Genomic DNA, 14,592 nt, shown 5'->3' with positions numbered 1-14,592 from the left:
TCGAATTAGAATTTTCTCCAAATGTGTGCCTAAGAGTGGAATTGCTGAATTGTATGGTAACTCTATTTTTTAGTTTTCGAAGGAATCTCCATCCTGAGGAAACAGTGTTTTATAAACTGGACTTTGAAGACATTTTCCTGGGAATTGGTAAATTAATTTTTAAAACAAAAGTTAAAATTTTAACTTTCTTTTAAATAATAATTTTTAAAACATCCTAGGTTCTGTAACATCTAGATGACCTTACAATGAGTCGTGCCATAAGGATTTTGTGCCGATGTTAGACTGAGCACCCCTTTGATTGTCTCTAGCGAAGCAGGAAGAGTCAGATGTGGACTTATCACAGAAATCATGCTTTAGAGTCACTTGAAGGCTGGAAGTTCATGAACTAAGGTTTCATGGCAGTTTGCCAAGAGTGATGGATGCTGAAGATCTCCCTGCCCCGTGGTGGTGCAGCCTCCCTGAGTCACGAGGAACCTGCCCCAGGTAGCGTCTTGCATACGATGCAAAACTGTCATCGTCATCTGTCATGTGCAATTAACACTGAGTTCTCTTTTGTTGTTTTTTAATCAGATTTTTAAATTGTTTCACCTTATTGTTTTCATAAGAGCTCAAGCACAGGGTGGGCATACCTAGCTCTTTATTCAGACATGCTTAAATAACATTATAATGAAAATGAATTTAAGGCAAAGCCCAGGAGGAAGGGCGTCCAAGAGATCACTGTCCCCTGGGAGCGGTGACCCGCATGTTCCTCAGGTTTGGGAAGCCGCACTTCTTTCTCAGATGTGCTGTTGGCTTTCTGATTCTGTTACTTGTGAGTCCAGCCCCCCTTCCTCTTCTCCTGCTCCCGCCTCGCAGACCCCCCCCCACTTCCCAGGTGAGGAGACTGAAGCCTGGGGGAGGAGTAATTTCCTCCAGGTAGGTGGACATTAAGGTCTCTTTGATTAGAAGCATTGAGTAGCTGCTGCACATTAGTAATAATCCTAATAGCCACCGCTTACTGAGATTTTACTGAGCTCCAAACATTGTATTAAATGCTCAGTATAAATTATTTCCCTTAAATGGAATAGCAACTCACGTTAGCCCTTATAGTTCCAGTTTAGCCAGTGCAGACGCTGAGGCTTATTTAAGAAGTTGCTCCAGAAGCTTGTGTAAGGAACTGGGCTGAGGTCTGCTGTGGGGCCAGCGCCTGCCTCCAGCCCCGCGTGTCACTTGCCCCTGGGGGTGGGGCCCGGCTGTGTGACCTGCTTCGAGGAGCCTCCACTGAAGGTGATGACACCTCCAAGGTGTCTCTCTCTCTCTCTGAGGAGCCAAGGGAAGGCTTCAGAGGGGGTGACATTCGCATTGGAAAGAAGGAATTCGTTTTCTCTGGATATATGCCCAGGAGTGGGATTGCTGGATCATATGGTGACCCTAGCTTCTTAAGGAAGCTCTCTTCTGTTCTCGTTGGTGGCTGCACCAAACTACATTCCCACCAACAGTGTAGGGAGTGGTCCCTTTTATATGTGAATAACTGAATCACTCTGCTGTACACCAGAAACTAACACAACATTGTAAATCAACTGGACTTCAATTAAAAAAAAAAAAAAGAAAGGGAAAGACATGTCGTGGTTGCCCAAACCAGTCCTTTCCAGGTGGCTTGGGTTAGGATGCCTGAGGGGTCGAGGAGGACTGGACAGAGGCTGGGGTTGGGGCCCTTTGGCAAGGAGATGAACTCTGTCCCCTGGATGGCATGTCAGCAGAGGCACAGCACAGGTTGGACCTCTGTTCTAGAAAGGTGGCTCTGGGGCGGGGTGGGGGAAGCAGTCCGGAGCCCCTGTGGTGGTCTGGGTGGGAGGAACCATATAACACCTGTGGGCTGGGCGAGGCGGGTGCTTCGTGGAGGATGTTCAGGCTGGGAGCTTCCTGCCCTCTGGTCCAGCGCCCTTTCTCTGCCCGCTTCCGTGTTGTGCGGACCACCCAAGGTCTGCATCAGTGCTCTGGGGGCACGAAGCATTTACCTCCCTTTTGTGGACACATTTTCCTCGATTGTTGAATGTTATGTGTCTGCATTCAACTCGTAAATTGCTCGCTAAGCTTTGTACGTAGTCATTGGCTTGGGGGAAAGATGGACAGCCAGATGTGCTCAGGATGGGGCAGTTTGTTTGTTTTGGATTTCGGATGAATATGGTCAGTGAGTTGATAAAACTGCAGCCGCAATAACGCTGGTAGCCCAGTGGGTTCTGTTTTCCTGAGGAATGTGTCTGGGTACCATGTATGTACCAGACCACGGACCTCAGTTGCCTCATCCTCTGCTGATGCTCTGAAACACTGGTGCCTGGAGCATTTTTCATTTCCAGAGTAACTTGGGAGTCAACTCGAGGCTGACATCTCATTTTTAAAAAATCGTTCAATTCTTTGAGGAGATAGCAATACTACCCACTTAATAAACCTTTCCTAGAGTTTGACCAAATTGAGCTGTGCTGGTAAAATAGCAAAGTGAGCCTGTTTCCTCAGTCTCCTCCCCTCTTTTCTGGGGCTTTCAGGGACAAGGGGGCACCTCGACCCCTCTTCATAGCTTCCAGAGTGTCATCCTCTCTGCCAGAAAGTGAACTTCCGTACTGTGATAAGTCGGCACTCGGGATTGTCTTAAAAAGGATCCTTTACACAGACCAGAAATCTGAGGGGTAAAGCATAGCTGATGTTTACCCAGGAGGGTCAGGAACAGCAGTGTGAACGTTTCTCAGCAGTGATGACAAAAAATCCCAGCCTTGGTCCTGCCGGGCCCTGGACGGAGGTGTCGGGCACTTTGTGGGGAGGACCCCGCAAGGCTGCAGGCTGCTGTCTTGGCTCACCGAAGTCTAAAGAAAGTTTGCTTATTTTAGGACTCTGCCCGGAACACAGGGCTAGAGATATTCGTCCCCTTCACGTGATAGTTTGAGTGGTGATGAGATCACGGGCCAGAGCTTAGTAAGTGCATAGGAGAAACTCCTGGATGTCCATTTACTTTCTCCTGGGTATTACTTAGTGGGCGGAATGGTAATTTACTATCGCATGTGGTATTTTAGGAGGTCTAATCCGGTGTGTGTGCGTTTGTGCCTGCAGTGTAAAGTACTTTGAAATTCTGGAAGTAAGATGGAATATTTTAAAAATTTATTTATTTTTGCTTATCATCATTTTGAGGAATTTCCTTATCTAGGCTGTAGCTTCTAGATTCCAGAGAATTCGACTCAGTTGGGAGAAATTTGTTAATTTCTGTTTCCAAGAACCGCAAGGAGTAGATTTGACATGTGGTGGGTAAAAGGTGTTACACCTAATTGCAGCGTGTTACAGACTGAATCCTGGAGGGTATGATCAGATGGTGGAGGACTCTCCACCCTGACCGCTCCAGTCGCCTTTCTCTCCACAAGCCACAGCCCCTTCTGGGGGAAAGATAATCAGAGGGGCTGTCAGCTGACTCGTGGGGGAAGTGGGGAGCATTTGTGAAGGGCAGAAAGGAGCTGCTGAAACCTGAGGATGTGACCTGGGCTCTGACTTCCTGACCTGATGGAGAGGATGCTGTGACCTGGGCTCTGACCTCCTGACCTGATGGAGAGGGTGCTGTGACCTGGGCTCTGACCTCCTGACCTGATGGAGAGGGTTCTGTGACCTGGGCTCTGACCTCCTGACCTGATGGAGAGGGTGCTGTGACCTGGGCTCTGACCTCCTGAGCTGATGGAGAGGGTGCTGTGACCTGGGCTCTGACCTCCTGACCTGATGGAGAGGGTGCTGTGACCTGGGCTCTGACCTCCTGACCTGATGGAGAGGGTGCTGTGACCTGGGCTCTGACCTGACCTGATGGAGAGGGTGCTGTGACCTGGGCTCTGACCTGATGGAGAGGGTGCTGTGACCTGGGCTCTGACCTCCTGAGCTGATGGAGAGGGTGCTGTGACCTGGGCTCTGACCTCCTGACCTGATGGAGAGGGTGCTGTGACCTGGGCTCTGACCTCCTGACCTGACGGAGAGGGTGCTGTGACCTGGGCTCTGACCTCCTGTCCTGATGGAGAGGACGCTGTGACCTGGGCTCGTGCTGTTAGTGCAGCTGGCCTGACTTTGGACCATGACGTGGCCTTGTTTCGTCTCATTACAGGAGTATTATGTGTTGGATGCATCGAAAAATTCAAAGAATAAAAAATGTGACACTTTCCTTGATTCTTTCCAAGTGATACCAGACATGAATGATTTTAGAAGGTATTCTTACAGACTTTTCCTCTTCACATGCCACCATATAGTTATTACTCTTAAAATGACAAGAGGACCCCTATGTAAATTACTATGTAAATTGCTTTGCCACTTTTGTTTTTTTTTAACTTCACACTGTGTCCTGAACATCTCCACGTCAGTACGTATAGGTGTATTTGAGCACTGATGCTAGTGCTATAGAGTTCCCTCGTGTGGGATATGCCAGAGTTGATTTATTTCACCATCCTCCAATTGCTGAATATTTAAACTGTTTCCAGCTTATTTTTCTGCAGTGACAAATCATGCTGGACTATATGTTCCTGTACATGTCCCTTTGCAGATGTTTCTTTAAGATGAAGTTCAAGATGCATAATTGTCGGATGAAAGGGTGCACACTTTAAAAATTTCAGTAGATATTGCTAGATTGTCAAAGATTATTATTTTTTTAATCAGAGTTGAATGGAGGCCTTGCCATTAGGGAAGTCTACCCACTTCCCAGCTAGAGGATGAAGGATGAGGGGGGTAAGGTGATGTGTCACAGGAGTATGAAAACGTGGGCTGTCCTCTCCCCGTCCTGACTGCACCTGCTGTGAGCTCTCCCGGGGGCTGGAAACATAGGCCAGGAGGTGGTTCTGTCATTTCTGCTCCTTTTCTCCTTGACAGGACTCCTTCCCGTAGACCTGTGAAAGCCCTCGGGTAGGCTTCCGTCAGGCACTCAGATTTTTGTTCCAGGTCTTTGGAAGACAGACATCTGACTCCTGTGTTGAAGTAGCCTATGGGCTGCAATCGGGCAGGGAAGCGAGCGGGATGGAGTTCCTCACGTAGCTCAGTGCCAGGCAAACTGGGAGTTGCCGTGGACCTCAGGGGAGGCTGGTTTTCACCGAAGGGAGGTTCAGATGGGCCGGGCAGTGGGGGCGGGCATCGCAGACGGGAAGCTTTTGTGAGTCAACGTGATGTTGTGTTGCGGAGCAGAGACCCTCACTCTGGGTTGTGTTTCTGGAGCAGGGGGTGCAGATGGATGATGTGCAGGATGTGGGGGGACAGGCAGCGTGGCACCAACGCGGTGTGATGACTGCGTGGACCAGCCCCGCCCCCGGCCCGCTTCCTGACGTGGCGGTTCAGGCCCACGTCTCCCGCTGGCCGGGAGAGTCTGTAGACTACTCAGGAGGGGGACCTCTTGGTCGCAACGCCTCAGACAGGTAACTCGGCACCCCTATGCCCTGGTCTGCCCGTCTGTAAAAAGAGGGTAGTAATAGTTCCTCCATCTCAAAGTCGTTTGAAGAGCAAATGAGTTCATGCGTGTAAAATGCTGGGAGCACGTCTGTTCCATAGACAGGCCCCCAGGACAAAGGGATGGTCCTCGTCATCATTATTGGCTATTTTGTGAAAGAGGCCGAAACCCCTTCACCTCCAAATCCGGTCTCCAGACTTGGTGGGAGAGATCCCTCTGAAACACAGGTGTGGTGGGTGACTTCCTGCTGCAGTGGCTTCTCCCCTGTTGGGACAACCTGGCCGTGTTTTCATCCCCCGTCCCTCCCCACCCGGAACCTGTGCTCCAGCAGCGCCCGGCTACCCTGGTTACCAACCACGCCGTCCTCCCGCACCTTCCTTTGTGTTCTGTCTCCTGTGAGGTACTCTCTCTCTCTGCCTCCTTGTCTGCCTCGCTGTCTGCATCCCATGGGACACAGCTCCAGCGATACCATTCCCGTGGGAAGCCTCCTCTTACCTCCTCTCTGGTTGCCGGGGACACCAGTACCATTATTCTCACCTCTTTGGATCTCTGTCCCCCATTGAAGCTGGTTCCTTACAGCTACACACCTTTCCTTTGGTTGCGTTCCCGCGGCCTGACAGGATGATGGGCACAGAGCAGACACGTGAGACATTTTGGAGCATCATTCGGGGGATGTTTTCAGCCCATCTGGGGAGGGCATTTAGAAATGGGTTTGGGCCAGACTGGGAAGTAGAGCTTGAAGATTGCTCCAAGGAGGGCCATGCTTTCTGCGGTCCTTGCCTGTCTGGGTGGCGTCACAGTGCAGGGAAAACAGTCCAGGCCTTGGACTCTGTCAGCCCTGGGCTCCTGTCCTTGCTCTGGCCGACACTGGCATTGACCTTGGGCAGTTCACATAATCTCTTGGGCCTCAGTTTCCTTATCTGAGCCGTGAAGCGGGTGGTGTCAGTGATGTTCAAGGTCTCTCTGAGTTCAGACCTCCCTGGGTGCTAATCTGATGAACGTTTATGACTTGAGGCCGCTGCGCGAACCTGAGGGAAGCGGTGCCCCGTTGTGCGCGTGCTCCGGGAGGCCGCCCGGTGGGGCTGAGCAGAACCACAAGGCTAGGCTTAATCATTGTAATCAAGGGTTCGGTAATAAGAAGAAACTGTTCCAAATGCTTACCCTCCTGTGGTCAGTTGTTGATTCCCAGAACCAATTAGGGCAAAAAGATCAGCAGATTTTCTTTGGTTAAAGCACACACCCACCAGCGACGTTCGAACACGGAATTCTTTCCCCCTGTGTCAGTCGCGTTTCCCCAGCTTTTAGAAGCGAGGCGAAGCGGGCCGCTTGGCTGGGGCTTTGTCTCCTTAGTGAATGAACTCAGGCAGTTAGGAGGTGGCTGTTTGAAACTGCACTTCGGCTTGATTTGAGTACCCGAGAGACTGTATTTTGGGACACTTAATTGGGGGACCGATGCTTAGAACATCCGTGGGCTAACCTCACCCTGAGGTAGCGTTGCAGGGAGTCTGTTGGGATGAAAGCTGCCCACTCCTACTCTTCTGCCTCATCGCTCGCTTCCTGACCGGGTGTCGGTGGGTGCCGGTGTCGGGGCTTCCCGGGCTGCGTGGTTCAGGAGTGGGGGGAGGGGATGGACCTCTGCCGGGTCCTGCCAGACCCTCCTCCTTCCCCTGCTTGCTCCATGCACTCCTCGGTCCTGGCTGTGTAGGAGCACAGCTAGCAAGGTGGAGATCTTGCCTCGTCCTAACAGAGCGTCCATTCTGGGTAAGGGAGACAGCCAGGAAGTGGATGAGCAGATGAGAATTTCAGAGAGTGATGAGAGCTGTCAAGCACAGACAGGGAAGTGCGGCAGAGAGCAGAGGAGCAGAGGCTCCTGTTTGCTCTGAGAAGGCAACTCCTAGGAGGTGACCTTTGCACTGATGCTGTGAGGAGGAGCGTGCGTGTGGTGGAGGTCCTTGCAAAGCTTTGGGGATGGGTTTGGTGAGCTTGTGGGCTGGACAAGGTCAGTGTGGCTGGCGTGACAGGGACGGGGAGCAGGAAATAAAGGTGAAGGTGTAGGTGGGGCTCAGAGACCCTGGGGAGGAGTTTGGAGGTTTTTTCCATCCGTGGGAGGTGTGGCAGATCATAAGCCCATTAGTGTCTCACTGATGCTTTAGAAAGTTCACTCTCCCGGCTGGTTAGAGTTTCGTCTAGAGGGAGGGAGGGTTCTCAGAAGCAGGGAGACCTGGAGAGAGGAGCTGATAGTGAGTAATGAGATTTTTGGTGGGGGTAGAGTCAACAGGACCTGCTGATGTATCGGATGTAGATTTTTGGTTTCATCAGCTGAGGGCTGGCAGATTCCTCGCCAGGTTTGGGAGGACTAGGAAAGGGAATACTGCAGCCGTGTAGGGGCTGGTCAATACTTGAGTTTGGGCATGAGACCCGGACCTTGGGCCAGGAAGCCTGGGTAACCATAACTGCAATAAAGACAGCAGACGTTTTTTGAGTAACATGCCTCAAACTTTGCTTTGCCCAAACACTTCCCACCGTGAACTCATTCAGCCCTCCAACAAACGTAACTTCATTTTACGTAAATAGCTTTGTTCCACTCCTGAGGGCACCAGGATGCAGAGAGGTGAATTCACTTGCTGGAGTCACACAGGCAGTACACAGAAGAGCTGGGGGCAGACTGATGGGGACCAGCGTTCCTGGCCTGCGGGGCTGCTGTCCCTCAAGGTCAAACACACAGAGACCACGCTGTCCGCACCAAAAACCACCCGACGTGCTGGGAGTTGTGTCCGCCCTGTGAAAAAGGAGCAGAAAGACAGCTGTGACCCCCAGGTTATTTTTTGCACCGTTAAGAAAAAGAGCACCGAGCTGAAATATCATTGTAAGAATTAGGTCACCAAATATTAATGTGCTTATTCATGCATAATCTTTCAGAGAAGATTAGTGGCACCCATTCTTTGGGGCTGGGTTTTTTACCTTCTGGAGTGAACTCGAGCACTGGGTTTATCATAGGAGGTGCCCCCACGGTCCTTCCACCCCCAGTTCTCCGGCTGTTGCACTGTTTATCTCTGTTCTCAAAGTGTGATATCAGGTGATTAGCCGGTGAGGCAGGTGTTAGTGTTGACTGTCGAAGTCAGAATTATAGAAAGGTTCCTGTGTACTTTCTGGAACCATCCATATTCCAGTACCTCTACAGATGGATGCTAATAAGATCAGGGTAATAGAAGCCATGAGTTTTATACTGGACTCACCTTACCTGGTAGCACGCTTCAGTTCTTCACCTGCCTCGGCTCTCCACAGCTTCGTTCTAGAACGGCAGGGGGCGGGGAAGGTGTCCCATCTGTGCGCCGGCTCTCTCCGGTAACAGGAGTGACCCGCTGATGTTACCCAGAGGCCAGAGGAAGGCGAATCCCAGCCCTCCTCTTCAACCTCACCTGTGCCCATCCCTCTGCAGAACTTACTGCTTAAAAAGAAAGTCTGCATAAGGATGTCTGGAAGGTAAATAGAGCAGAGGGTCGTTTCTTGCGAGATGTAGTTCGTACGCTCTTTTGAAAAACTTAAATATTCTTTCGGTTTGCAGGTTTAGGTCCAAAGTCAACCCAGCCCAGGAGAAGCGGCGGGTCACTTCCGTGGCTTCAGTTCCCGGTCGTTTCCCCCGAGAGAGGGGTTCAGCCCTGGAGAAACAGGAATGATATTCGGAATTCTCTTGGCTGCAGATAACAAACACCTCAGCCTAAAATGCTGAAGTGAAAGAGGCCCTTAGGGGTCTTGTGCGTCAGGAAGCCTGAAGGAAGGTGGCCTTAGGGTCAGTTCAGCAGGTGCGCAGTGCCGGGCGCTGAGGGGACGCCTGAGTGACCTGGCAGGGTGGCACCCCGGGGAAGGGCTTACGCAGAGTCCGGCACCTAGCGGGGCAGGGAGGAGGATGGGGATGGGCACGGCTCAGTGCCGGCTGGTCCTCGCAGACACCCTCCCGTCCCCTCCATGGCAGTAGTGCTTGTGATGTCTCTCTTCAGTTTCCCCCTGGGTCTTCTGCCAGAGACACAGGGGCCATCTGCTCAGGGAGCATCTCTAGCAGAGTTGATTTCTCTTCCAAGTTATTCTCAAAAAAAGGGAAAAGCTTGTCCATGTAGACGTTTCCCTAGGTTTTATTTTCACTGTGCATGAGAGAAAATTTGTGAGAGAAGAAAAACCCAGGTAAATGAGATATTACAAAGATTAAATTGCCAATTGGACTTAGTTTCTAAGTTGTTAAATTCTGACGTGCTGAGGACCTCCTAGCACGTTCTGACATCCTCTCTGTTGCATTTCTGTGACTCAGTGCCTGTGTTGGTGCCGTGTGCTCTGCTTGGAAACCTCTTCTCCAGTGCAGGTGCCTCCTCCTCCGGGAAGCCCTCCAGGTCTGCTACCACACTCATGTCCCTGTGGTCTGCCAGCCCCTGTGGGCCCACCTCTTTCACGCTGTTCATTGGGGTTCGACTTAGCTGTGTATCTGTTTATTTCCCTCGGTTTGTCATCAGAGGCTTGCTTTATGCATCTCTGTCCCAGGCACTGGGGGACTTAGTGCCTTATTCATGGGAAATGTTCAGAAAAATGTCTGTTACATTGAAAAAAGTGATTTTTAGGGAGTAGCTGAGATACATAAATCCTCAGATACTCACTTTGGTACAGCGAGGGGCTGGCAGTACTGCGGTCCCGCCTCTGTCAAGTGCAGCCTGAGCCTGGCATCTCCAGGGGGACCCACCAGCGGCCAGTGAAGTGTCTGGTGGTGGAGGTTTGCTGTCCACCCGGGCGGGCTGGGGCCAAGTCAGTGCATCCTGCAGGTGCGGGGTAGGGTCCCTGTCGCCCAGAGAGAACATGGCATCAGTCCTGCCTCTTCGCAGAGGCATGAACGAGGAGTGAAGTGGCCAAATGGTGGGGAGTGTCTTGCCCACGTGCTGGACGCCTGCCCTTGCCTTGGAAGCGTGGAGGGAGGACTCGCTACAGTGTGGAAACACCGATAGCAGCCCTTTCGTGGCTGCCTGCAGTGTCTCCGACACACGACTAGGCACTTAAACAGGATTTGCCTGGTCCTCAGGTCAGCCTTCGTGGGAGGGTTTTTGAAACCCCTCTTTTCCAGATGAGAACACTGAGCCTGGGGAGATGGGCCAGGGGACATTGGGGAGGAGGCCGTGGGAGAGGTCGTAGCCAGATCGGGACATCGGAGTGGGAGGTGAGCAAAAGGAAGCCGCTTGGGGCGAGGTCAGGATTCCAGGGTGTGACCCAGGAGAGGGTGGTGACGCACATGGGAGTGTGGGTCATCGGCCTCCTAGAAGCCCGGGAGCCAGCAGGTTTGTCCGTCGCTGGGATCAGCACCCTTGCTCAGGCAGGGGGAGCAGGTGGGCAGTGCAGGATGGGGTGGTCCAGCCTGAGACAAGCTGGGGGGCAAGGGGGGCTCACGCCACGTCTAAGGACAGCTGCCCTGACCTGCAGGTGGGGATGGAGGCCTCCTGTTACCACCTTATTCAGTGCTTTTTTTTTTTTCCTGGAAAACAAGACTGTTTTGGTGAAGTCTGCCGATTTTCAGGCGTTGACATCTTATGTGTATCACGTGCGTGGGCTGGATTCGGCTGTGTGGGCTCGTCTACCCCTCCGCTCTGCAAGCCCTTGACATCCCTAGGACGGAGGCAGGAGGTGGCGGTGGGGGGACGGCTGTGCGTCCGATCCCTTGGTCTTGGTAGCACCTTACCTTCCTGGACATGAGTCTGGAGGATGGAGGTTTTAAAGATAAAGACCTAATGAGCTAATTAGTTTTTCAGTTGGCGCTAATAGGAGATGATCGTAATCTGAAGCCTTTGGCTCAAGAGGATCGTAGACTGATACAAACGTGCCAACTCCTTCTCAAGTGCCAGTCGCCTTCTTTCCCTCTGCATAGAGGAGCCCTCTTTTTCAATCCTGGGTTTTTTTTTTTCTCTTCTTCTTTTTCCTGGTTTGCTTCTTGGCTCCTACTGCCTCTTGTGCCTCTCCTCAGCATTCTCTTTCCTGACCCTTTCCCCTTGTCTCTTATTTCTGTATTTATGTCTCCATCCCCAATTCATTTTATCTCAGAGTTCAGTTCGAGTGAGTTGGTTAATGCAACGTGTAGGTCAGTGTTTCAGGGTACTGATTCAGGAAAATTGTGTATCCTCTTTTCTTAGTTTTTTTTTTAACTCGGTGAATTGACTGTGTGAGTCGAGGTTACAGGTGGGAAAATTCGGCCCTTGCACACCCAGAGGCATGTCTTGTCCTTCACGCTAATCACCCTGGGGGTTTTACTCAAATTTCAGAGCGCTATTTCTCCTCTGGCCACCTCCACATAGCTCTGACCATCACTGGTGTTTGCAAGTCTTTATCCCTTTGAAGGGATGTTTGACATTTGGGACAGGCCAGGAGTCAAGACTATAAAGAATAAAGTGGTGAATTTTTCTGAAATGGGCCCTAGTCCTGTGGGAAGAGGAGATGCGGTCCTGAAGCACTGTCCGGGGTCAGCGGTACTGCTGGGGGGCGGGAGGCCAGGGGTCCTTGAGGTGGCTTCAGGGGGAGGGGCACAGATGTGAGATCCGGGAGTCTGTGCCCGTTTCCCCTCCATTTGCAGCCTGGCTTTAAAGACTTTGCATCCAGACACACTGTATTTGTCAAGTGACCAACAGCTAAATTGTCCTGTTTCCAAAGACACCTTGGTTAGCCCTTTAGTTTATCTTCCGGAGATAAAGGTACCATTTCTATTGGCCTTTGAAATCCTGCAGGGGACTCTGAGACCTGCATTGCCATCCTGGTGGGCCCGTTGGGCTCTGGAAGCTCTGGGTGGGGAACCACCGGGGTATGGGTTTCCCAGGTGACACTGTCACCTGATGACGTGCACGTGGCCGAGGGGCGCACGGTGGTCAACCTGCACGCCTGAGTCAGGCTCCATGCACGCCTCGCATGTGTCTGGCGCAGGACCGAGCTGCTCTCTCTAACCGTTCCCTGGCAGGCACCGCAGTGGTTTAGACTCCATTCTTTATCAGAAGCACCTGGGGAGTTCTTTTCAGACCTGCGGATTCTGGAGACGTTATTTCCAGAAATGCTGGTTCATTATGTGGGGCTGGGGGCAGCAGGGGCCCCAGGTGAGTGGTGCTGGGGGCCCCTCGGCCGCCCCATGAGAGACACTGGTCGAGTGGGCGTCAGGGTTGGCCAGGGTGGGTCCCTGTCCTGCCTCCTCCGTACTGGCCACGTGATCTCGCCAAGTGCCTTAAACGTCTCCGAGCCTCAATTCTCTGGTCCTTGACATGAGATGGGTGATGCCATCTGGGGCGTGCAGGCACCCAGCAGGTGCTCCCGGCTCTGCTTGGCACATGTTCTTCACCGAGGGTTGGAAATAAGGGTCCCCACCCATGCTCTGGATTTCTGGTGCATTTGTCAGAGGGGAATATAGCCAACCCTGAGGGCGAGGATCGTATTTGACACTTTCTCCTCTGTCCTCCAGTCCACTGCCCTGGGGGGCTGCTGGATGATGGGGCCCCTTTGTCCCGTGTGACCCAGGAGTTGGTGGCTCAGCCTGTAGGTCCGGCTCTGCCCCTTAACGGCCACAACCTGAGATTTCTGTGGTTCTCTGTTCTTCCTCCCACATACTGGCATGGGTGCACATGTGTGTGGAAACACACGTGGACACGCATGCACAGCTGAGCTGGTCCTGAGGAGCTGTCTCTGAGGCCTGGCTCAGGCCCAGTGCTCAGTGCTGGGTATACTGAAATATGGTGACAATTGTCTGTGGGCCTGGCCCGCCGAGGCCCAGGGACTCTCCAGCCCCTAAGAGGTGGCCTCTGCCCGCTGCATCTGCAGGGAAATCAACGCGTCCATCTCCGCCACAAGCCTGGATCGGGCCCTCCTTCCCCTGCGTCCTCAGGCCCCGGAGGCGCGGGGCCCACCGCACAGTTGTCTCCATGAAGCCTGGGCTTCGACAACATGACTTTGATCTTCCTGGAAGACAGGCAGGCCAGTTTTTTCACAAAACGGTTTATTTTTGTTTGTTTTCAGTGCTAACACGGAGAAAGAATGCCTTGGTTTTGGCCCAGGGTGCTGTCAAAACACACCACTTCCCGCGTCCAGGATGTGAGCAGGTTTAACAAGTGCCCAAGCGCGCGCGGCGTGGAGTTCCCAGCTCCCCTCTGCGACTTTCCAGCAGGGGTAACTTGGCATTCTCTTCTTGCTAATCATTTAAAATTCTCATCAAAAGCTTTGCTCTCATCACGTGAGCTCTTTTGGCAAATGCAGGAGGGTGTGTCTAATGTAATTCCAGTTTCAGAAGCAGTTTTTTAAGTCAAAGAGGCGTTAATCTTCAATGCCTTTGACGTTGGGCTGTTTATTAGAATTTTGAGCATGTAAATTATGGCGAGCATGGTACCAGAGGGCGCGTTTTTTTTCTTTTTTCTCTAGTTTAGTTTGCTTCCTCATTCTTGGCTTGGTAATTATGTTTGGGATAATTTAGGCTTGGACTACAAAACAGATGTCAGGTCTGTGTTCTCTGTCACACAGTAATAATTTTCTATACATTACCCAGCAGAACATACAAGTGTATTTTAGGAATTGAGCCCCGTCATCTCTCTCCCAACAGGCTCTAGAATCTTAAGCAAAAGAAACAGGTGGGGATAGAGAAATCACTGAGATGGAAACTCTAAGTGCCTGGTGACTATAGATATCACTAAAAAGCCCCTTTTTATTTTATTTTATTTTTTTTTTAGTTAAAGTTACCAGAATCAAAATAGAGCTAAATTGGTAGTCATTGCTTTTGAATATAGCTTTATTTCAATAGAGTATTTAAATCGTGTGTTAAAGTTCCTTATTCAAAACTTTAATGATTTCCTAGGATTCTTTGTAAACTAAATATTTCTTTGAAAGTAAGCTCCTGAAGACTAACGGGAAGGGCGATGGACCCGGACAACAGCCTTCTTTCCTGTGTTTTTTTTTTTCTGATTCATACGTTTTATGAATGCTTTCTGTGTGCCTGACAATCTGAAACAGTATGTGAGCCCCCAGAAACCCCAGCTCACTTCACCCTTACGAGCGACTCACCACATTAGTTTCATGGTAATAGATTAAGACAGAGAAGACAGCCAGAACCTTAATTAGTGCTTCAACTTTTAAGCTAAAAAAATTCACTTGAGTTGGTATTTTTAATACTCACA

The 14,592-nt window shown here is 51.2% G+C and overlaps 1 protein-coding gene across 2 annotated transcripts in view; it reads left to right on the top strand.

Annotated features, from left to right (window-relative positions):
• Positions 1-14,592, top strand: part of LRRC1 (leucine rich repeat containing 1) — a 90,808-nt gene that overhangs the window by 5,211 nt on the left and 71,005 nt on the right. Inside the window, exon 2 of one of the 2 annotated variants that reach the window (XM_072944801.1) lies at positions 13,445-13,594. The exons of the other annotated variant lie outside the window; for it this stretch is intronic. Within the exon in view, the coding sequence (XP_072800902.1) occupies positions 13,463-13,594 (132 nt within the window). The 5' untranslated portion in view covers positions 13,445-13,462. The remainder of the gene's footprint in view (positions 1-13,444; positions 13,595-14,592) is intronic. 2 annotated transcript variants of the gene reach the window in all.

Source organism: Vicugna pacos, chromosome 20, assembly GCF_048564905.1.
Source record: "Vicugna pacos chromosome 20, VicPac4, whole genome shotgun sequence".
Lineage (NCBI taxonomy): Eukaryota > Metazoa > Chordata > Mammalia > Artiodactyla > Camelidae > Vicugna > Vicugna pacos.
Note: the sequence above shows the minus strand (reverse complement) of the source record. Positions and strands in the feature narration are given on the sequence as shown.